The 25,569-nt window shown below is 33.9% G+C and overlaps 1 protein-coding gene across 1 annotated transcript in view; it reads left to right on the forward strand.

Moving 5' to 3' along the window:
* Nucleotides 1-1,234: 1,234 nt before the first annotated feature.
* Nucleotides 1,235-25,569, forward strand: part of Tbc1d32 (TBC1 domain family member 32) — a 191,398-nt gene continuing 167,063 nt past the window's right edge. Inside the window, exons 1-5 of the mRNA XM_076859783.2 lie at nucleotides 1,235-1,307; nucleotides 1,402-1,559; nucleotides 13,749-13,910; nucleotides 19,454-19,631; nucleotides 24,599-24,667. Coding sequence (XP_076715898.1) covers nucleotides 1,405-1,559; nucleotides 13,749-13,910; nucleotides 19,454-19,631; nucleotides 24,599-24,667 — 564 coding nt within the window. The 5' untranslated portion in view covers nucleotides 1,235-1,307; nucleotides 1,402-1,404. The remainder of the gene's footprint in view (nucleotides 1,308-1,401; nucleotides 1,560-13,748; nucleotides 13,911-19,453; nucleotides 19,632-24,598; nucleotides 24,668-25,569) is intronic.

Here is a 25,569-nt window from a genome sequence, read left to right on the forward strand (position 1 = left end):
TAAATTGGTCTTCTTTTTCCTCATTATTTCATCTTCCCGATTTTTAAAATTTAAATTCTCTTTTTCTAACCTTCAAATCACTGGAAATCTTGATTCATGGCTACTGAATCAAGTTTAACATCTTAAACTCCCTTTAGAAAAAGAAGATCTTAGAACACTTTGACTTATTCCACTTCCTATAGTTGTTTCCAGTATTTTAGTACTATGCATTTTGAACCTTCACAAATTAGAATAATTATTATTTTATGGAAACCACATATTTGCCTAATGCCCCTCTCCTGTGCCATCCTTATTATATCTCAAATATTCTTTAAAGGTTATTTTCCTTCTTCCTAAGGCATATCCTTTAGCAATTCTCAATTTGAACAGTGTTATTCTCCCTTAGGAGGAAGCTTTCTGAAGTGTTCTTTATAAATGTTATCTCTTGGTGTCTCTCTAGAATCCAATTGTGTCCTACTACTTGCAGGATAAACTCCTGATACTTTAACTTGTCAAATATAACCCTTTCAGACGTGGACAATTTACTCCTGTAGCCTCAGTTCCTTTCTGACTCTATTAATTAAGATACCTGAATATCACACACTCTGAGGCCACTCTACATTCCAAGTCCAATTTTTTCTCTCTTCCTTTCTTTCCTCAACTTCTTTACCGAGTTAAAACATAATTCTGGGTTTCTACAGTAACAACATGGCGTTATTTCTACAGCATGACATCGACTTTTATTGTATGGCAATCCTTAATCTCTTCTGTTAAATTATGAAGGCGTTGTCTTCTCTGTATTTCCTAAACCACGTACTTTCGTAAGGGGTAGGAGAGCTCAACAGGTTTTAAGTGCTGTAATAAAACTGCACACAACATTTCAACACCATTCATTCCCTTTTCGATCTAAAATTTCCAGGCTACTTTCAGTTTCACTTCTATTATTTTTCTTTCACCGACCATACAGCTCTTCTACTCTGTTTCCTCTCACCCACTACGACCAGTTTACCCAAACAACTCTTCCTTCCCTACGGGCCCTTTCAGTCTTCAGGTAAACCCCTCACCAAGGAAGCTACGTCAACGACCTGACGTCACGCGCAGCGCTGGCGTTCCTTCGTCAGGCCCTCCAGTGAGAGCTTGCTTGCGTGTCTTTGCTGCTGTTCGTTGCGGGAGGCTGAGCTCCGCTGGTACTGTAGCCTAGCCACGACGAGAGTCTGAGGAGGGCCTCGCAAACCCCAGCCTCTGCAGAGTTAGGTGACTCGTACGGGACAACGCCTGGTGGAGGGACCACCCCCCTTGCGCTCGCCGCGGTCTCCTAGGCAACGACGGTGCGCTAGGCCGGGATTGGGTGGGGGCGCGCGTGCGCCATGCATGCCTTTGCTTGAACCCGGAGTAATGGGAATGGACGTTTGATTCCTACAGAGGATGGCCTACTTCTCCTGCGAGGACGAGGACATGCTGCAGGCGATGCTGAGGCAGTTGTTCCAGAGCGTGAAGGAGAAAATCACGGGCGCGCCCTCCCTGGAGTGCGCCGAGAAAATCCTCTTACGTCTGGAGGAAACTGATGAAAATTTTCACAAGTAAAATTGCTTTTAAGTTTTTAAGTAAATAAACCATTGATTGACCCAGAAAAGGTTACGATAAATAGTGAAAGAATATTCATTTGATTATAATTGTTAAAGTAGTTACTTGGAGTCCCAGTTTTTATTTGACCGGTTGCCGAGTTTATCATTTCTTCTTTACTAATTTCCTAAAACCTCTTCCTCCTCTATGTTTTTAATGCCACAACCAACATATCCTAATTTTTCATTTTCTCTCCTGAGCCACACCGTAACATTAATTGAAAATTATCTTTATTCTTTTAAGAACAGTTCTATTTCAAGGGGTTCCTGTCATTATACTTAAAAGCAGTGATCCCTGAGATCCTTTTACCTTGCTGATCTGTTATTCCAGTGCTTTGACCTATTAACCACTCTGAGCACTGCAATACTTACTGATGGAAGGTAGCCTTCTCTGGAATAGAAAGAGGAGGGCACACATGGAAATGCCTGTGGTGCATGTCAGGATTAAAAATGCCATTCAAGAGGTAGAGGGCTCTGTCTTTGGAAGCAGTAGACAAAATTTGTGTATTTGCTGTAGGTCTTGAAGGACTTTTAAAAACTGAAAAGATTTTAAGATCTTGAACATTTTTAGAGATCTGTGTTTTCTCTCATATAATTTCCGTTAAACCTCTCAATTTAAAAATTTGCCTCCAAGTGCCTTTGTTGTTGTTGTTATAAGTATTATTTGGCAGTACTGGGAATTGAACCCAGGGCCGCATGCATGCTAGATAAGTGTTCTACCACTGAGTTACATCCTTAGGGACCCCCCCCCCCCCCCCCCCCCGCGCCTTTTTTTTCTTTTGAGACAGGGTCTTGCTGAATTGCCCAAGCTGGCCATGCATTTGTGATCCTCCTGCCTCAGCTTCCCTCAGCTTTAACTGGTTATCTCTTGATTTATGATGTAGAAAAATTGGAACCCTCTCAAATACAAGTTGGGTTATTAATGTTTGTAAGTTAATGTAATCATATTTTACCTCACACAAATGCAGGTCAGGCATTAAATTTTGGGTTTATTTCTGGTTTTGAGCTCACATGTATTTGTTTTAAAAGTCCATGTTTTACTAAGTCAGTCTTTTCTAGGATGATATTATTGAAATTTGTTCATTTCAATAGATATTCAAGCTCATGTACATGAAGGTTTTTGTCCATATGATGTTACCTTTTAATATTTCCAGTATATGTAGTTAATTCCCCTTTTAATTATTTTTCATTGGTGCCTTTCCTCCTTTGCTCATGATTTGTCATGCATAGTAGAAGTTTATTAATGTTGTAGTCTTCTCAAAGAATCAGCTTCCCTCTCCTATCATGTGTTTATTTTCTGCTTTCCTAATTTTAGCTCTTTGTTATTTTCTTGAGAAATCTTTTAACCTTTTATTGCAATGAATCCTTAGCTCATTAACTTGTAGTTTTGTTCTTTTTTTTAGTGTAAACATTTAAGGCTACACACTTGCCTTTACATATTGCTTTAGCTGTATCAATTTAAAAATGTTTTTTTCAAATTAGAATTGAATCATTGCAGGTGCTGTAATGACTTTTGTAATTTACTTTTCTTCAACAATTTCTTAGATTAAATAAATACTTTCTGAATGAAACAGTTAATAGTTAAGGGATTTATTTGTGGCATGCCTGAAAAGATCCAGGCAGACTCTAAATTATAGCTTGTTTGTAGTTTTAAAAGTAAAATTTATAAACTTAAAAGTAGATTGTGATATTAAAAGTAAAGATAGTAAAAATCAGAATGTGTTAATGGCGTTGGCCTGAGATCTGTGTCTTAGGAGGAAGGAACTCTCTCATGCAGGCAAAGAACAGAGGATGATGCCCTTGACCTCATTGTAGAATCTTACAATCTCAAAATTGGATGGCATCTTGTAGATCAGTTATTCCAGGGGCTTGTATTTCCATTTTTCTTTTCAAAAACCTAAGTCTACTTGAATGATTAATGTTCTTGAGTCAAGGTATATCTTATTTTCAAGGTCATATGTCAGAATTTTTCTTTCCATCTCCACTATCAGAATATTGATTTCTTAAGTCCATGTGATGTTTTATTATTAGCAAGAAAAATAATCTCATTAAATAGGCTTATAGGGGAAGCTGAAATTTCTGGGCTCTTAGTATTTTTATAATCAGATTGTTTTAAAGTTAATTGGGTCAACCAATGATGTAATTTCAGGTAGTATAACAAAGTGGGAAAAATGCAGTAATTTGGGGAGAAACTAGTGCAGCTGTAGTTGGGATTTGTCTCAGGGGACTGCTAACCTAGCTCTGCTTTCTGTATTTTTTTCCTACTTGAACAATACACATTCTTTAAAAAATCCAAACTTTTCTTCTTTTCTTTTAAGAATGGCAGCAAATATTTGAGATCTGTGGGAGGGAAAAAAAAGTGAGTGCACTTTTTTCTTTGTGTATGTATGTGTTGTGTCAATTTTTACACTCAGACTGGCCCCCTAAAAAACAAACAGCACTGGTTTTAAATCTGGATGCACCAGAATCAGCTGGGGGCCACTTAAAACAAAACAAAACAAAACAATACTGACACTTGAGCATTATCACAAATGAATCAAAATCCCCTTGGGGTCTTGGCAAGAAAAGGGGAGTGGAAGAGCCTGGACTTTTTTTTTTTTTTTTTTTTTTTAAAGAAAAAACAAACACCCTCTAGATATTTCTAATATTCAATCAGGATTGAGAGTATAGAGTTAGAGCATAGTTAATTTGCACTTCATTGAGAATAATGGTGCTTTGTTGTTTTTAAAAATACCTACACACTCTAATGATTCTAATAGTCCCTAATGCAGAGGATTACTTTTGTAGCCTTCTCATCTGATATAATTTTTGATTTGATTTGGGAGGAATACAATCATATTTATTGAATTGTGCTTTTTTTTCTTTGTTTTACAGGAAAATTTGCCAGTAACTTTTTAATTAGTGAACTTTATTGTGCTTAAGTGATAACTTCAAAAAAGCCCTTTATACTTTAAATTACATACCTATGTAGAGAAATTATCAAGGATTATATGTGTGCTTCTATAGTTAATGCATTTCTAGTAACTATCATGAGTCAGAAACTTGTGCCTAAAATGTTGTAGGAGATGTGAAATACTCATTCCTTCCATTATATAGTCTTTGGTATCCTGATTATACATAAGATTAAGTTTGTCTTCTAATCCTGTGATTCCGAAATATAATATGGTATAAGTATTCCCAATATCAGCATTGTAATTCACAACTTTCACTATTAAAACACCTTTTTAAAACATCATTAGTGATAATTTTTTATAGCTGTTTGAAATATACCTTTCTTGTTTAAACAGCTAGAAGAGTGATTCATGAAACAACCTTGTATTAATTAGATGATTTATGATCTTAAGTTTAATAGTGATCTCTGAATCTGCATATTTTAATATCTATTTTCTGAACATCTCAGAAATTCATCATGGACAAATCTACATTAAAAAGGTTAAAGAAGAAAGAATGGAAAATTAAATGTTATTTTACCCAACTTGGTGATCCTTTCCTAGATAAATATGAAAGATTCCATATTTATCATTCGAGAAAATGACCATGCACATTGCTGTGTATTTTAATTGAGCTTTTTCTGTTATGTGACATCCACATATCTTTTCTTATTAGCAAATAACTGTCCTCGTAGGTTTAAGAGTCCCTGTTTGAGGATTTTTTTTCTTTTTCTTTTTTTTTTTTTATACCATGGATTCGACACAGGGCCTTCTGCTACTCCCAGGCCTGGAAGAATATTTAGAAAAACATATTTTGCATTGATTTAGCCATAGTGTCTTAGAAATCCCAATTTTATTTTTTTCTCATTAAATTACTTTTAAAGTGACAAGGTTAATAAAACATTTTTAATATATTGGGTAAGAAAAAACGTCATGGTATAAGAGAACTCTGCATAGTAAACAGATGTTTTTACATTAGAATTGTCATTATCACTAAGTATTGTGACTATAGTTTAGCAAGATCATATTTTTTACCTAAGTTTGCAAGATTGGTCAGTATACATTTTGGAACTTAAACCTGAGGTAAAATTGATTTAGAGATTTCTAGAAGTATAATAATATATTTATTATTATAATAAATATATATTACAAGTATAGTAACTTGTTTATTCATTGTTTAGTTCTCATCCTTTAGGAAACTATAATAAACCCAGTTACTAGAAAAATTTAGAATGAGCAATGAACATGAATAGACTTCAATTAAAATAGAAATAAGTGGAGTGGTATTTATTATAATCCAAGACAAAGCTTTATTATTCCTAGAGTATTTATAGTCCTGTGCTTTCTAGCACAATTAGATTGTGTTATGTCTGAAAATGTTAACACAGAAATGTCTGAAAGAAAATGAGCTGAATTGTAGCAGAATTTATACCAATTAAGCCTTATAAGGATATTCTAAAATATTTTATTAAATGTGATGTAGATTTTTGAGATCAGTTTATATTTCCTAAACAGGAAATTTAAACAGAGGAGATTGACCAGTATCTTTAGTGGTCAGGGTTTGGTAATGCTTTTTGAGTGAGGGTATTGGAAGGTCTAACTGGCATATTTCAGGCCATATTCAGTCAATTGATATGTGTTTTCTTTTCTTTCTTTTTTTTTTTTTTTTTTTTTGGCTAGCTTGAAAAATAAGAGTAAAAACAACATTTAGAAATTAGGAGAAAAACGTAACCAGTTTTTCTGGCTTTTTAAAAAACATTGAAAAATTAACAATTGACATATTTTTTAAGACAAGTGGCTGAGCCATGTTGAATGTTTCCCTTGAGTTGCTCCATGTCTTATTTGGTTCATCATGGTCTCCTTTCTTTTTCTCTTGTGTATAGCTTATTTTTCTTTACCTGTCTACTTTCTCTAACATCTGTGTTTCCAATCCCTGGAATAAATATAGGGATCTTTTGAAAGTCTCTTTCAGTCATTTATTTTCATACAAAATAAATAGAATATTTTTCTACTTCCCGAATAATTTCTTAAGATGATTCAGTGGGAATATTTGATTTAAAAATCTGTAGTTACCTTTGATTTTTTGGATTAGATGTGGACTTCATAAGAGCCAGCAGATAGCATTGATAGTATCAGGATTACAATACACACAAAGCACCTAATTTTTCAGTACTATTTCTCTCAGTCTCATTGCAGTGGTATTCTATCCTGGGCACCATAATAGAACAGCAGTACTTCTAGGATCTTGTGGGATACTACTGTGAATTTGGACAATAAAAAAGCCAACACAAGATAAATTGTTGGATGAAAATTTGGAATCGTGGGAACCCAAAGAATAGAATGGCCCACTTGAAGAACTCTCTCTTTTAATGAATTTAGGATTGAAGGCTTTCAGAGTTTTCCAGTGATTGATGTCAGTAGAGCATTCATAAAAGCCCAGGCAACCTAGTAGTCCTTGTATGGTAAAGGGTCTTACATCCCTGGAATTTTAGTTTTTAGAAGATTCTTTGGAAAGGAGCTGTAACGTCTTAAGGCAAGATTTAACTTTGAGGTGTTTGGATTCATTTAAATTGAAGATGAACCAAAACTTTTAAGCACTTGGAATATCTTCTGGAAAATATTATTAGAAAAAAAAGCATTTAGTTATTCGAGTTCTCAAAGAGTAGATGAAAAATATTTCTAGTATATTTGCTATTTACACCTGATGTTAAGTGGTGGTGATTTGTTTTTGATGTATCTTATTTTAGAGTGATATTCTCTTTATTAAGTTTTTATAAATTTTATAAATTATTAATTTTATTAATGGTCTTGTTATATGTCTTCCTGGCCTCAATTATAAAAATATCATTTGTATTGTCTACTGGTTGGTCTGTATAACAAAGTATACATAGAAATTATTTTTCTCAGTTAAATATTTCTCTTAATTGCTTGATTTTTGTCACAGAGATGGGGCTGATAAAATTAAGGAATAGGATTATTCTGCCTTTCCACAGGTCTGTAGAATTAATTTTTAGAGAAACTCTTCCTTCAATTTCAGAGACATAACTCAGGTTAGTTCCATCTTTGACTTGCTGCTGAATATCTCAGAGAAGAAAACTGGAAGAAAACTGGTGTGTTTGATTAACTTTGGGTAGAGGTGGTCAAGGTAGTTGCTAGGTAGTTCCAGTCTTCTATTTTCTTACATTCACCTTTCCTTTTCCCAGTGTTAACAGGCTGGATGTGGGATCACAGTGGTTTGGCTGAAATGATTATGTATTCTAGGATTTTTTTCTCATTTTTAATAACATTTTAAAGAAATGTCAAATATTCTGATTCTTGCTTCAGAATTCCTGGTCATGAAAGGAGGGTTGTAGTGAACATACACCTATTTTGCTTTTCAGATCTCATTATGTACATCTGCTAACTCTATCTTAGAGCCAGCTGTGGAGGAAGGATAGGAACTGTCAAATGTTACAAAATATAGAATGTATTCTCTTGAAAGCTGTATTTTTAAATCCCATTTTTTGCCATGTAAATTTCAAGTTTTGTGTAGAATGTGCAAAGGTTTGGCTTATAATTAGACATTCAGCAATAAGAAATAAGTTGTCATTAGAATGAGTTGGAACTTAGACATTTCTGGAATTTAATTTAAAGCTTGAGGGAGTATAGAGTTATGTGAATAACATGGGTATTACAATAAGTGAATGAATTAGTAGCTCATGAATTTGGCAGGGTTCTCAAAGTTTTGGAATCTGTGTCCACATTTATTTTACCTATCATTTGGTAAATAAAATAATAATAATAAACCGCCTAGCACAGGTTAGCATATCAGTCACTTACAAGTTAGTTTCTCACTTTCTTATATGCAAATAACATGGTTGGTAGTTTCTTGAGGATATTGAATGTAGCCTCATTTAAGTGGACATGCCCTGATAAAGGGATTTGATTAATTAGGTGTCTCATTCCAAGCAAGAGAATTTGTATTTGACCATGAAAAACACAGGCAGTCAATAATTAATTTTAAATTCAGCAAATACTTATTGAGATATTATGTAGCATGACATGGTATGAGGTATTGATATGAGTAAAATAGCTGTAACTTTGAGTGAAATAGTGAAATCAGTAATTTTTTTTTTGGTACCGGGGATTGAACCTAGGGTTGCTGAATTACTGAGTCACCTCCCAAGTCCTCTTATTAATTTTAATTTTTTAATTTTTGAGCCAGAGTCTCACGTAGTTGCTTAAGATCTCACTAAGTTGCTGAGGCTGGCCTTGAATTTTCGATCCTCCTGCCTCAGTGTACTGAATCACTGGGATTATAGGTATGTGCCAATACGCTTGGCAAATGAGTGATTTTTGAAGACCATTATGACTTTGGTGTTTAGGATGAATGTCAGAGAGGAAAGGGTAAAAGTGAAAAAATAAGCAAGAAGGCTGCTGTAGTCATCTCTGCATGAGATAATGTGATTTTACGCTGATTGATAGAAAAAAAGGGAGAAGTGATAAAAACAAGGGATGTGTAGGAAATGTTAACAAGAAAAAAAGGGAGAAGTGATAAAAACAAGGGATGTGTAGGAAATGTTAACAAGTGTCGGTGACTGGATGGATCTGATGGATCTGATTAACGTGGAGATATTAATTAGACAGCATTCTTGATGTCAATTTAGGATTCCAAAAAAAGGCTGTTAGTACCAGAAATGTGGTGAATAGCTGGAAAGAGGAGGTTAATTTTTGCTCTATATTTTCTTTTTATTCCTCTTCCCTACCTCTGTCTGTTCATTTTTTTTTTCTTACAGAGGGGAATTTGAAAGAATAAAAGGCTCTATATATGGTCATATAGATATAGCATAATATTATGTGGAATTTATTAAAAGACATTACATGAATATGGAACTAACTATTGAAATGTTTTGAGAGAATGAGCAAGTCCAATCTGATAGCCATTGATATAGGAAATGGAAAGATAAACTCTTCCAAAAGCTATATGTCTTTCTTCTTTTTTTTAAAAAAATTATTTTTTCCTTTCCTTTTCTTTCTCTCTCTCTCTCTCTTTCTTTCTTTCTTCCTTTTTTTTTTTTTTTTTTTTTTTTTTTTAGAATAGGGAAAAAGAAGTCTTATTGCTTTGCAAAGGAGAATCACAGGGCACTGTTGTCCCAGAGGTTTAGATTCTGCCTGTCAGGGGAAGGATTAGGGTGGTTTGAAAGAGGGGATGCAGAGGCTACATCCCACGTGTTCTCTGTTCAGCATTGTAATTCACTTGTTAATTTGGAAGATTGTCATTTCTTAGATCTTCTGGTGGTATCCCCAAAGTCTGAATTTCTTCCTTCCATGGGTGGGTGTCTCCTCAAAGATAAATTATTCTGCCTACTATGGGGAAGAAGGGTAATCCTGTCCCCCTCCAAGACTAGTGACTGGAGGAGATTAGGGAGAGGGAGAGAAAGAGGAAGAGAAAGATACATGTCTATTTAAAAAATAAATTGCAGTAGTACAGCAGAAAGGTCTATATTCAAAGCTTAAAGTGGGCCACTGTTACATTTCCTTACTGTCAGTTTCTACATTTCATTTCTACAGAAAAATGGACAATGACATTTCCAAGATGCTTTCTGCTGATAGAGAGTGAGTTTGGGGAAACTGACCCAAAGTCTTTGTTCTCTATCAGATGGGGTGTGCACAGACACTTATGGGTATTTAACATCAAGGCAGTCTAGAGGTCTATGGTAGCAGTTGGTGGGTGACTGGACAAGGCATTCTTAGGGCAGGGATTGTCTAGATGGCCAAGGGTGTTGTGACTTTACTGCATTCAGTTTTCTTTTTATTAAAGTGGATCAAGATGGAGCAACCACTACTCTTCAGGAAGAGAAGGCAGGAGTTTCCTGAAGGAAAAGGAGCTTTGACAGTTGCTGGGACTGTACCTCAGTCTCTCCTTTTACTCATAGGAATAGCTCCTTTGGTTTGATCTGAGGCAAACTCATCTGTCTCTTAACTCACCAGCAGTGGCTCTCAACAAGTTCACTGGCCACCTTGCATCCTTAGCATTGAAAGGGGTTGCTTGGACAAGCAGACCTGCCCAAAAAAGCCAGAGTTGGGGCTGTTCTCAGGTCCCATTTGGGCCACCAATTTATTCCCTAAAGCTCTATCCTTGTCCTTGATGCTAATTCAATAACGAGGACACAGTTTTGAGAAAAAGGAAGACGTTTTATTGCTTTGATAGCAAAGGAGAAACATAGGGGACTTGCTGTCCCAGAGGCTGTGATTCTGCCCATCAAGGGGTACAGGGGATTTTTAAAAAGGTGCTTCAAAAGCTACATTTCATATGTTCTCTGGTTGGAGTTGTCCCATATGCTTTATTTGAATTTAAGTGTAAAGTTTCTACTCTGTGTAAAATATTACAGGTGATACACAAACAAGTGGATTTCTCCTACTGTCAAATATATAAAGAATATAAAAGTTGGTGTTCATGTAAGTACTCTGTTTTGATCAGCACACATTATATACTTATTAAAACAGCATACTATACTATTTTAGTACTATAAATTTGTATTATTAGTGTTAATTTAAAAAAAAAGCCCTGAATTTATGGGGCCAAAGCCAAGCTAAGAATAAAGCAGATCATATAAGTACATATAAGACAAACTATTTTCTGAGTTCTAAATAGAGAGGGACAGAGTACTTTTGGGCTTGAGGGCAGAAAAAAAAAAATCAGGTTTTGGTAAACAAAGGCTTTGTGAGGAGATAGTATTTTAGGTTGTAGAAGATGATCCTGCTGAAGGAGGAGTGGTAGTAAAACACTTGTGAAGGTGAGGGTTAACAGAGATATTGAGATAGACAATAGGGAGGGTTGGACAAGTGTGGTGGTGAATGAGACATAAACCTGTTTTGATAAATTGGGGTCTCAAGAGGGATTTTATATCATTGCAGAATGTATCTTAAATAATATGAGAGTAATAATAGCTACTGCTTATTGTTTGTTAAACTTAAGTGAGGCCCTTTGTTAGATGCAGAGCATATATAATCTAGAATCTTTTATAGTATTTTCCAAAATAGATGCTTTTCATTTTGTAAAAGAAAAAAAATGAAGCCTAAAGAGGATATATAATCTATACAGCCCCTAATAGCAGGTAAGATGAAATTAAAAACTGTTACTATGTGATTCCTAAAACTCTAACAGAATACCTTTGCTCTAAAATATTGGGATTGATACTGGTCTATTAATTGAAAAAAATTATCAGTTAATATAGAGGATTATAAAATAATCCTACATATTCTAAATATAATACAACTAACATTTCCCAATGTTTGCATCAGTACTATTTCCTTTAGTAGGAATTTTCTGATTGACATTCCAAGAACTTTAAGGTCTTTCATAAGCTATTTGAATATAGCATCTGTCTGGATAGGTGGTTTTCTTTCTTTCTTTTTTTTTTTTTAATGATACTGGGGATTGAAACCAGGGCCTTGTGCATGTGAGGCAAGCACTCTACCAACTGAGCTACATCCCCAGCCCCCTGGATAGATAGTTCTTAAAGTGGATCATCAGCATCAGCCTCAGCATCAGCTGGTAATTTGTCCCATCCTATTTCTACTGAATCAACAGTTCTGAGAATGGGACCCAGCAATCTGGGTTTTAACAAGCCTTTTGGATGATTATGGTAAGAAGAGAAAGAGAAGAATAGAGGAAGAATTTATAGGATTATAGAACTTGCTAACTAATTGGATATAAGATGCAATGGAGAAGACTTTATATACAGTTGTCTGTTTAAATAATGATGGCAGAAATAACAGAAATATGTAAATTGGAGAGAAGGTGATTTGTGAGTGGGTGGGTAGGATGATATATTTGACTTGTGCTAGAGCTGAACCTGGTGCTCAGGCCTTTTTGACTCTGAGCCTGTACTTTTACTATAATACCACATAGCTTCATGTCAAGTATCTCTACTTTATTATTAAGGCCTGGAGTGTCTCTGTCAGGCCTGCCACTTACAGTACTGAGGCTGCCATGGGGGGTCCAGGAAGCAGCAATGTGTTTAGGGATAATCAGAACTGAGTAAAATAGAGAATCTCAATCAGAAACAGCGTGGAAGATGAAATCGTTTTGCTGTTTTGCTAAGGTGGCTGTTCTTTATAGGCATCAGTCATTTAATAAATAGTGGACTGAAAACTATATGGTGAATACCATAAAGGGCTCATGAATGTAGGAAGTAAATTATTCAGGATCTCCTTGATCTTCTTAACTACACATATTTGAGGCTCTTATTCAATTACATGTCTTGTGGATAGTGACATTTACAAAATTGACTCATTCTAAATTAGCTTTGTCATTTGAGAGGCTGTAGAAATGTTAACATTTCTAAATATGATGTTAATCATAATTATTGTCCTTTACTTTTAGTAAATGTTTCATAAAATAATTCTTTGTAGAACTTTATTTTCTCATATTTTCTAGATTGTTTGAATTTACAAACTAATTTTAATATTAACATCAGCCTAACTATATGAAGAAAAATATCCAGTATACTGAATTATGTGGGATACTTCTCTCTATAAAAATAGATAAGAACTTTTTAGGTGGTATTTAATTCAATTACTACTTTAAAAATATACACAAAACTTTCTGTTTTAGTGATGGGAACATAAATTTTTCCTATTTATTCTTTCATAATTCCTGTTTCCTAGTTAAGTTTTTATCAGCCTGAATAATTATCCAACAACTGCATTACCTTCTTTTCAACATCACATGTCAGACATAAGAGCATAAAGAAGAAATGAGGAGATTCTAAACCCACTAACGTTTGGGATGCCTCTAAGATTTGCTTCTCCTTCTGTGACATTAGCTTCCCTCCCCAAGGTTATTTTATTTTTTATTTTTTTAAGAAAGGAGAAACTAAAGTTTATTTTAAAATTTTTTATTATTAGTTGTTCAAAACATTACAAAGCTCTTGACATATCATATTTCATACATTTGATTCAAGCGGATTATGAACTCTCATTTTTACCCCGTATATAGATTGCAGACCCAAGGTCATTTTTAAATCATGATCTTTGTTAAGTATCTCAGAAAAAAACAAAACAAAACAAAATTCTAGATAAGCTGAATGATTTATAATGAATGATCAATTTAATTCTAGTTTAAGGTAAGAAATCTGTATATGTTATAGACTTTTCTGTACTAACTTTTTTTTGGGATGTTATTAATAATTGAACTTCTATATCAAATTTATTTTTTAAATATTTCTTTCAGCTATGAATTTGTGAAATACCTTAGACAGCACATATGCAATACTTTGGGGTCTACGATTGAAGAAGAAATGGAAAAATGCATATCTGATCAGAATCAGAGTGAGGAATCTGGCTATGACACTCTTATACAGCATGTTACTAGAAAAATTCACGACTCTAAAGAGTGAGTATGCCCCTGGTAATATTTTAAAGTAACTTTTTTTTTCAACTGGGCTTTGAGATAGCATTACTAACCCATCTCTATCTCCGTCCAAAAATCTGTTTCCCACATAGCACCTCTTAGCAGCCAAAATGATGCTTTAAAACAGTGAATCAGTGTGTGACACTGTCTCATTCAGAACTCTCCACAAGCTTCCCATTTTCTTCAGAGTAAAATGCAGAGGTCTTTCTGTAGGCAGCCAGAACCACCATCAGCCTTCTCCCTGTCTTCCTTATTTGTTACCATGTGTCCCCTCTTACTGCACCAGCTATCTCATCTTGCTCTTTCTTAGCAAGCGAACTAGGCCATCCCTCAGCAATTTGAACTCTTGATGCTTCTGTTATCTAGATTGCCTTTCCCTAAATATTTGTATGACTTGCTCCTTCACATTTTTGGGGTCTTAGTCTTCTTTTTGGAGCTCTTTGTTCACCTCTCTGCTTAAGTCAGTATTTTTCCTGTTACTTTCTTTCTCTCTCACTTTCCTTAATTTTCCTTTTAGCTCTTTTGTCATACTGTTTTATGAAGGATTAAATGTGCTTCTTAATCTAAGCTTTACAAAGATAATTTTAACTTTTGTTTCTATAACCTAATACTTAGAAAATGACTGATACATTCTAGGTGCTTAATTGATATTTGTTGAAGGAATTAATGAAAGTATCTTTTGCCAGAATAATCAGTTTTCTGTATGGATTATTGTGGTTTAGATGTAGTGTGTTCCCCAATGGTGTTGGAACTTTGGTCACCAATGAGGTAGTATTAAGAGGAGATAGAGCATTCAAGAGGTGGGGCTTAGTTGCAGGGTAATTAGGTTATTTTGGATGCTGCCTTCAGAAGGGAGTAAGGAAGTTTTTTTGGGATCCTGTATCTGTAGGGAGAGAGTTGTCATAGAAGAACAAGATTGGCCCCCCTCCACTCTCTGGCTTCCTTTTTTGCCATATGATTCTTGTTTCATGCACTCTGACCATTGTGATATCATCCACCAAGAGGTATTTATTAGAGTAAAGCAGAAGCCTGTGCCAAGATCTTGAGCCTCCAAAATTGAAAAATGTAAACTTCTTTTCTTTACAAAGTACCTAGCTTCGGGTATTATTATCATAGAGGAAAACAGTCTAATACACTGATGTTTGAAATAATTCTGGCTTTAACAATAATTTTTTTCTTTCCCCTTATCTATCTTAGACTCATCACATATTTAATGAGTAACTACTGTATATTATATGTTAGATCCTGGAGCTATAAAGATGGATAAGATATTTTCTACTTTTCTATAATCCATAGCATAATGGGGAGTTTTGATATTACACCGCAATAGAAACTTGAATAATTTTTTTTATGTGATAGTTTTTTTTTATGTGATAATGCAGAAGTATTTGCATACAGGGAGGGTAGGTGGATCTTCTCAATGATTCATGTAAGGTCCCAGGTTCCTTTTATTTTGTCATTATCTCATACCCTTTGGCAGGGGTTGGTAAGGGCCATCTAATAATTATTTTAGGCCTTTCCAGCTGTTGTAGTATGAAAATTCCATAGATGATATATAAATGTGTATGTGTGCCTATAAAACTTTATTTTTAAAACTAAGTGAAAAGTCAGTTTAGGTTCATAGGACATATTTTGCCCACCATAGTATCAGAGACATTGGCATATGTACTCGATCTTATGTTATCTACTTCATTTTAAAATATTAAATCTGACTTATTTTTTACAACTTCTATATTCTTTTTTTTTTAAATTTTTTAGTTGTAGAGGGACTTATAATACCCTTTATTTTATTTTTTTATTTTTGTGTGGTGCTGAGGATCAAACCCAGTGCCTCACATGTGCTAGGCAAGTGCTTTAGCACTGAGCTACAACTCCAGCTCAAATCTGTCTTATATTTAATAAATTTTTGACGATAAGTTTGGACAGGATCTCTTCCTCTTTGTAACAACTGATTTCATTGTTTAAATAAATATGTTATTACTTGAGCAAAGTGATAGTATATAGGTATCAATAAATTTAATAAATTTATCCTTCTAATGTATGTCACATAAAACCATACAGATTAAGGTTTATTTCTTGACTTGGAGAAAAAACAAAAATGTATCTGTCTTTTGGATATTACAATTCCTAGTAGCTTGTTGCTAGAAGTCTTATTAAACTTATACTAAAAGGAATACTAAAATACTTTATTAGATAATTAAAGTATTTTAATAAGAATAGAGTTTTATATGATACTGTTAGGAAATTACTTTTTTATATCTGGATAAACTATTTAATTTTCTTGTGTTTTAGTTCACCCTTGTGTAAAAATTAATACAATAATAACTACCTTACAAAGATTTTAAATGACTTAATGAATGTTTGTCTTCTGCTTTATGAACATGGGTGAAAGACTTTAAATTGTACAGTGTATTATTTTCTTTCAATTTTTTTGGTGATTCTTTAGCAATTACTTAGGGCTAATGTGGCAATAGTGCATCTATTAACAACATTTTTACTGAAATGATTACAAAGTGTTTTCCTAAGTTAACATTTTGTTATTTGCCTTTTAAATAGATGTTTGCACATGGAAGAATTCATTTGTAGACCCTGTCATATATTACTTATATAGTGAGTGGACATACTTACTGTGTAGATTTTTGTTGTTGAGTGGTGTGCTTTTTATTTGGGAGCTTTGTCTTCTTGTAGTCCTTATTTTATAGTTCTTGAAGGATTAAGGGTATTTACTTAGTGGTATTTACAGTCTATCCTGGATCTTTTTTTTCTTAGCTCTTCCAAAGCTGCAATGGCTCTTGTTCATTTAACTATTAATTTTGAAGTGCTCTAGTTTTTTGTTTTTTTGTTTTTTTTTTTTGGTGGTGCTAAGGATTGAACCCAGGGCCTTGTGAGTGCAAGGCAAGCACTCTTCCAACTGAGCTATATCCCCAGCTGCTAGTTACTTTTAATTCATTAATAAATTATTACTCTGTTTTTCCCTCTGGCCATTTTTGTTGGTATTAATTTCAGAAGAATTTGTTTGTCTTTGTAAGAAGATATGTTGAAAACATTTATACGTAAATCAAATTTCAGTTTTTTTATGGATTTTAATCACGCTTAATCTTACTGTCTATATCACTGAGATAAATTTTTATAGTTCTTGATTAAATCACAAAACTTTAAGGGACAGGAACTTTATATTCACACAGCCAGACCTAACTGCAAAGGAGGCTGGACAGTGTAATTTTAACTATAGTCCAATTACTGTGGAAGGAGAGAACAACTTTTGGTGGATAGATATTGATAGCTATCAGGGCATATTTTGTTCCCCTGTTTATTGCTGCCCAGACTCTAAGAGAGGGAAACTGGGCCTTTTGTCTCAGTAATCCTATATATATGTTGTTTTCAGTTTAGTCTAATGAGTGTCTCAGAACTCCATTTTGCGTTTTATATCCCTTTACCTTTAACTAGTAAATTCCCTGAACTCTTACCTCTATTACATTTCTTTTCTATATGTCACCCCTCCCATACCCCTTCCTATATTGTTCCTAATCTACTTTCATTACTTTTTGTGTTTCTCATCATTTCTGGTAATTTAGAAATATATATTATATAAAGTTGCTAATAACTCTGATTATATACACATATTGTTAAATCTATATTAAACATTTTTATTTAATTATATATTATACAAATTATACATTTTTATATAGATATGTGATTTCTAAAATATATAATTTAAAATGTGGGTTAGTCAGGTTTCCTTGCTGCAAAACATATGTGAGATTGATCTGCTTATAAACAGAAAATGTTTATTTTGGTTTATAGTTTTGCAGGTTTCAGTTCATGGTTGATTGGCCCTGTTGCTTTTAGTCCTGTGTTGAAGCAGTATATCATGGTGGGCACACATAATGAGGAAGCCCATTCACCTTAAGGCTGGAAGCAAAGAAGTGAGAGTAAGAGACCAGGGTCCCCCATTCCTTTCAAGGGTAATACCCCTAATGACCTAAGACTTCCAGCTATGCCCCACCTCTTATAGGTTCCACTATCCCCTGATTGTGCCATCTATGGTGATCAAGCAAGCCTTTAACACATAGGCCTTTGGTGGTGTTGGCAAAATGTATCTTATGAATGTGTATGATAATTGCCCCCAAAGTGGGGGCTGGGGGTGGAGTTTATTGGTAGACACTTGTCTAGCATGCATGAGGCCCTGGGTTTGATCACTAGCACTGCCAAACAAATAAAATTTCAGTCTATTATTTCTATTCAAATTCCTTAGCCTAGTTTTTTTTAAAATTTTAATTTCTTATTCATTTTTTTTAGTTATACCTAGGCTGGCTTTATTGCTCTTGTGAGATAAAGTATCTATTTTCCCTTTGATGAATGCAATTACAGTGACCACTTGACCAGATTTATAAGTAAAAAAGTTATTTGCTGTGCTTATTTTCCTCATGTATTTCCCTTATTATAATGACAAATACGTGTCTAGAGCTTTATAGTTTCAAAGCCTTTTCAGATATTTATTTTCATTTATTTATTGCCATGCTATATGAAATAGTTTAGCCAGATTGTATTCATTTTATGTCCTTTTATAGCTGAGGAAATTGAGACTTTTTTTTTTATATGAAGTCAGAACTGGTTGGCAAATGAGTTAGGATTACAATCCAGAATTTTTAATTATAAATTTAGTATTCACTGTGTTTATATATAAATCTTTGTGCCTTTTTTGTTTTAAATACAGAAATGTCATTGTTCCAGGTCACACATTCTTCATTTGTGAAATAAAGGCTGGACTTTATGGTTCTTTCTAGATCTAAAATTCTACTTCTAGGGCTTTTTGGGATCTCAGCTTAAAATTAACATGAGTACTTGAGAGGTTTTACTTGAATTATAGAGTAATTTATTGTGAGTTGTTTTTCAAGATTTTAAGACCATAAGAGTGGAAAGAGATCTTAGAAGTTACCAGTTCAAACTGTTATCATCTTCAGAAATCCCTTTCCTAACATCCTTGTTAATGGATTCTCCAGCTTGTGTTTGAAAGGACCCTATGACAGACACATTCTTACCTTAGTCTTGAAGCAGGCCTTAGGTAAGGCTATCTGTGCCTGGAGGTATGAAGTACAGATAAGAGAAAGGAAGAACAAATAAAGGAAAGTAGGATAGGGAAAGAGATAAGACCAGGGATAAAGGTGAAGTATAAAATAATTTTGAGTTTTGGTAAGGCTATTAACAGTTTATCTTGTTGCTAGTAATTTGAACACATATCATCAGAACATATTGCCTGAGATATCTTGACTTTGTTGTGTTGGTTTATATAACTAGATGAAAAACCCATGAAATAGCACTTTTTGGATTCCCTATTAATTTTTATTCTTTTCTTGTTATATCTGTTTTTTTTCTGTAAGAAATATTAAGTTTTTTGTTTTCATTGTGCCATTAAAGGGGCTTTCTTTTTTTTTTAATAGAGAAAATAATCAGGTAGTTTAACTTAAGTGACTTTTAATTTCTGTTGATAATCTTCTCTTATTAAGACTCCTTTGAATTTGAAGGTATAAAGAAATCCTGCATTCCCTGAATAATGTTATGATGGTAGTGGTGGAGTCTATGATTAACAAGTTTGAAGAAGATGAAATACAAAGTCAGGAGAGGCAAAAAAAAATCCAAAAGGAGAAGAGCAGTAGTTACTGCACAGATAATTGCTCTGATAGTGATTCATCATTCAATCAGGTGGGTTGTTCAGTTTTGTATTTATATTTGGAAATGGTGTTTAATAATCACTAGCTTCAATAAATTTATTAGACAGATTTTATACTTTCTAACTTAAAGATTCAGAAGAAAAATAAAGAACAAAATAACCTAGTAGTAAAGATTTAGTTCATGAAATACCACCTTATAGAATTATGTTTTGTGAATAGTTGTGTCATGTCTGAGATAATTCTTAATGAGGTGAAAAAATTAATCTTAGATTTTTTAGTAGTAAGGGTTGAAACAAATTAAGCTTTAGTTCAAACATCTTATTCTTAATTAATCCTTATTAAAGTTTAAATTATATATGTGATAGAAAACATTTCTTCTGTACGTTTTCTAAAATGACGATTACTATGAATTCTTACCTTTAAAACATTAGACTATTTTTAGTGTTAAAATATTTGAGATTTTACATTTTATCCAACCAGGGTCTGAGGCACCTTGTCACACCTTGTCACCTTGCCACAGTAAAGATAAGAGAAAGGCCTATGGCTATATTAGCCCTAATAGAAAACAAGGAAAACTAGACTAGAGCCCATGTGCAAGGAACTTCCACACATAGACTTTTAGGCCAAAAGAAGTCTGACTGACTGGGGATGTAATTAAGTTGTAGAGTCCTTGCCTGAAATGTGTGAGGACCTGGGTTCAATCTCTGTGTCTTCAAAGTCTATTTGTCCTTAGTGTAGTCCTAACTGATGGAGGGAAATATTGTCACCTAATTAGCTCTACCTTAAAGACATAATTACAAAGTAGATCCTAACCATATTCCAGAAAATGATTTGAGAAGTTTGGATGAAACATGAAAAAAATCATCTGTATTGGTCACAGTTGGGACTTCATGATTGAAGGAAAAAATGGTTCTTGTATTTGAAGCGGAACTTAAAGGTTGCCGTGCTTTAGCTACTATTGCATCTTAGCAGGAGAGATTGTGCTGAGTTGTGAACTTTACAAGTCAGGTTGGTTATGTGATGTGATGCAAGATGTGACAAGACTGTGAATTTTCTTCATGCCCTAATCATTCCTTGCTGATGGATTAACTGGAAAAAGGTGGGGTATAGAGATTTTAATTTAATGCAATCAAATGAGTGGTTTAATAGATTTGCTGAGCTGCTTCTTCAGATCAAGGACTTTTTGGAATTGAAAGAGAAAACCCAACTTTAGAACTCAGGTTATTAGTAAGATGTGCTAACTTATTTGGTGAACTGTATGACTAAACTGACATTGGACCACAACTGAAAAAAAACGGGAGCATTATTAATTTGTTTCAAGAAGTACAAGTATTTAGATCTAAATAAGCTTGATTGAGTTAGCTAGGAGTTAAGCTATTTTAATTCTCAAATATTAAATTATTTCTATTTGTTAGAATCATAGATTTTTGAAGAAATGTAAAGCTGTGGTGGAAATAAAGCCATCATTTTAGAATAGATTACTATCTTTTGTTTTGTTTTGATTCTTAAGACATCATGCTTTAAGTTTCTGTGTCTTTGTTTGGGATGTCCACAGGTTATATCTGAGTTTTCAGTGTGTGCCCTATGAAGATGACTATTTCAGAAGGGACTAATTTGGTTGAAAATGAATTCTGCCCATTAAGAAGGCATGGGATGGGTTGGGGACATAGCTCAGTTTGGAAGAGTGCTTGCCTTGCATGCACAAGGCCCTGGGTTCAATCCCCAGTACTACAAAAAAAAAAAAAAAAAAAAAAAAAAAAGAAGGCATGGGATGCCTCGACTTTTGGGAAGAAATGTATGAGTGCTAAGAACATCCTGGAAAGCTCTTTCAGTGTGGGCAAACTCTTAAGAGATATTTGGGTATACCTTTACTTACCAGTAAAGAGACTTTCTTGTAATTGATCAGAGAGGCTGAGTGAATATGTTAAGAATTCAAAAGGAGTTAAAAAATATAATAGTCATTCATTCTGAAATCAAGAATTGAGACCAGAACTTATGCCTGACTCCATATATTCATCTTGATATGACCCTCTCTTCCACATTATCAGGTGAATTATGTTTTTTTTGTTTTGTTTTGTTTTGTTTTTTATTCCCATGATATTAGTGATCAACAAGAGGGCCTCTGGGCAGGTACCCTCTCCATTGTATAATATGTCCAGGAACCGCCTGTGAGCAAACTAATCAGTGATGAGAATAGCCTAAGGAAATAAGGATATTTTTTTCTTGAGATTTGCAATGAAAAGCATCTTGTGAGTAGATGATTAGGAACAATGTGCATCATTTGGCCACAGACCTCCACCTATGAGAAGGTACCCATCAGTCCATGATTACCCATGCTTTTATAAACTTTCCCTAAATTAGCCACCCTGCAAGTTAGCACTTTAGGATGAGATGGACCTCCATTTTCCCATCAGCTAGCTTATCATAATAAAATTCTCTCTCCACCCTTTGCCTTTCTACTTTAGCTTCCATGCTGTAATGAGGTGACCTAGCCTCTGTGTGATAACAATTCCATTAAATGCTGACCTTACTGATTCCTTCAAAATTGTTATTTGATCTGGACTTCAAAAAAGTCTGAATTTTTTTTGTGGATAACATTGTATTCATAATTTTGATGTTGTTATTTTGATACCACTTGCATTTTGTGAAAATGTCTTATTTCATTATTATTTTAAAATCTGCAACCTGAATATATATGAATTTTCTATTCAGTTTTTGAAAAACAGCAGTGTATTGGTATATGTTGGAGGATATTTAAGAATAGCAGAAAGATCGTGGTTTTTATCATTAGATGTGAATGAGCAATGGATTTAGTATTGTGCTTAAAACTGAAGACAATGCTTTAAAGTTAAAAGTGTCATTACTATCTATCTGTTGTTGGGGCTACTGCTATGCAGTGGTCCCTGTGCTTGTCTTTATATTCATTATAGGAGTTACTAGTTCTTTACAGGAAAAAGTGAGGCTTAATAGGTGAGTAATTTGCCTAAATTTGAATTGCTAAGTTAGGAATGGATCTTGAATTAGGACTGGCTTCTCTCCCTCCAAAGTCTGTTCAACTTATCTTTTGCCACACTTTATAGGGTTGGTTGCTTTGAGAATTTAATGATTTAATAGAAATCATTTTGAACAATATCTGGCATGTATTAAGCCCTTATAATAGTATTTGCTTATTATCATTGTCATCAGAATTATGTGGTCTTGTCTTTTTTAAGAATAGAAAAGAAGTTGCTAGGCATAGTAATGCATATCTGTAGTCCCAGCACTTTGGGAGGCTGAGGAAGGAGAAGTGAGAGTTCAGAATCACCTTCAGCAGCTTATTGAGACCTTAAGCAATTCAGTGAGACCCTGTCTCTAAATAAAAATATAAAAAACGGCTGGGGATATGGCACAGTGTTTAAGTGCTGTTAGGCTCAATCCCTGGTACCAAAAAAAAAAACACCCAAAACATATTAAAGCATGAGTTATCATTAGGCCTAATAATTATATATTTATCATTTTTATTTTCTATATTGGTATTATTTGGACAACAACAATAGATATATTTTTTGACCAGTTATATGTTTAATGGCTTATATAGTTTGCATACCCATACATTTAAAATAGAAGAAATTTCCAGAGTAAATTTTAATTACAAGGGTGATTTAATTTTTTAAAATCTAAAGTGTAGTAATTGAAGAAAGTGAATATTTTTCAGTATGTGTTGTAACCAAGTAAGTGACTACAAAATATCTGTAAAAAACCAGAATGAGTGTTCTATTTGCAGTCTTTATGTATCCTGCATCTGACAGACATGTATCCAAAAGGAATATTTAAAACAACTGAAATGTGTTCATGTGAACACATTGTCTGTCTGCACTAGTTAAATTGCCATAACAGTTAACTGCAATTGTATATTTACGTGTGTCAACTTACAAACAATAATATAAAAAAGATTATAGCATAGGTCACCTTTAAGATAGGTATTAGACTCATTTTGATGTCTCATGTAATAAAAATTATTTCATTACTTAAAAATAATTTTAAAGAGAATTTTGTAATTATGTTTAAGAAGATAATTGAAAGGATAAGTAGTTCGAGGCTATTCCAACTACATAAGCATTAAAGTTTATGCTTTATTTTCCTGTGGTGTTGGAGATCAAACCCAGGGCCTCCCACTGAGTTAGGCAAGCACTCTGTACCCCAGGAAATGGTGGTGGATCATCATGATCTACTCAAAGTCAAAGAACTGGGTAAGAACACCTCAGGATAGCATAGATAATGAAGAAAGAGGGCTCTAATATAGGTGCGAATGTGCCTTCTGATAATTTTGTGACCTGGAGAAGTGATTTAACCTCTTTGGCTTTCATTTTTCTCATATTTCAGAGACTTTGTAAATTGAGGTAGAATAGTGCTTGCTACATAATAGATATGAAATTACAGTTGTTAATATTATTTTTGTTATTTTTAGAGATCTTTTAATATGTGTATTTAAACTGTGTTAGGGAAAAAGACTTTTTCTTTCAAAATAGCTTATGTTCTATGAACTTTTTTCTAAATGTTAATTTTTACTTCAGGAATTTTTTCACAAAAGAACTATGGAAAAATGCTAAGAAAAGCATAGGAAAGGGAACAAAAAGTTCAAGCAGGGTTATAGCTATGTGTAGGTACTATTTGTGCCTTTTTATTAATGTGGTTTTATTTTTCTGTTTTGTTCATTGCACAGTTCTGGGTATACAAGATTCTGGTTATGCTTTTTTTTATCTTATAATATTCTACACATTGCAGTTGCTCATCAAATAATAATTGTCATATACAGGAAGGTACACTGTTCTACTGGGACATTGAATTCTCATTAAAACCTCGGGAAACAGGATTCCAAGTTTGCTGCCAAGTCAAAATAGATCAATCTCTTCTCTTGTTCAGAATGCATACTGTGCTGGAAATTATGCTAACAATCATTTATAGCAATAGTTCTGAAAGTCTGTGGAATTCCTGTGTGTTCTGTTGATTGTGTTACAGAGTTACAAATTTTGTCAAGGAAAATTACAATTGATTTTAGACCAGCTGGATCCTGGGCAACCCAAAGAGGTAAGTTTTAAGGACAGCTGTCAAATTTAGTCAGATACTATAAATCTATTTATTTATTTTAAATTTTAATTTGTTTTAATTAGTTATACATGACAGTAGACTGCATTTATGCACTTTGATATATATATATATGTATATATATATATATATATATGATATAATTTCTCATTTTTCTGAGTGTACATGTTGTAAAATCACATTGGTCATGCAGTCACACATATACATAAAGCAATAATGTCATTTCTGTTTCGTTTTACTATCCTTCCTATCCCCTCATCCTGTCTCCTACCCTCCCTTCACTTCCCTCTACCTAATCTAAGGTAACTCTATTCTTTTCTAGTGTCCCCCACCCCAGCCCCTTAGTGTGAATTAGCATCTGCATATTAGAGAAAACATTTGGCCTTTGGTTTTTTGGGGAGTGGCTTATTTCACTTACTATGATATGCTCCAACTCCATCCATTTATTTGCAAATGCCATAATTTCATTCTTTAAAGCTGAGTGATATTCCATTGACTATATATACCACATTTTCTTTATCCAGTCATCTATTGAAGGACACCTAGGTCAGTTACATAGTTTACCTATTGTGAATTGATTTGCTATAAACATTGATGTGGCTCCATCACTGTTGTATGCTGATTTTAAGTCCCTTGGGTGTAGATTGAGGAGTGAAATAGCTGGGTCAAATGAAGGTTCCATTCCAAGTTTTCTGAGGAATCTCCATAATGCTTTACATAATGGTTGCACCAATTTGCCGTCCCACCAGCAATGTATGCTGTACTTTTTTCCTCACATCCTTGCCACCATTTATTGTTGCTTGTAGTCTTTATAATTGCCATTCTGACAGGAGTGAGAAGAAATCTTAGAGTAGTTTTGATTTGTATTTCTCTAATTGCTAGTG

This window comes from Callospermophilus lateralis, chromosome 6, assembly GCF_048772815.1.
Source record: "Callospermophilus lateralis isolate mCalLat2 chromosome 6, mCalLat2.hap1, whole genome shotgun sequence".
Lineage (NCBI taxonomy): Eukaryota > Metazoa > Chordata > Mammalia > Rodentia > Sciuridae > Callospermophilus > Callospermophilus lateralis.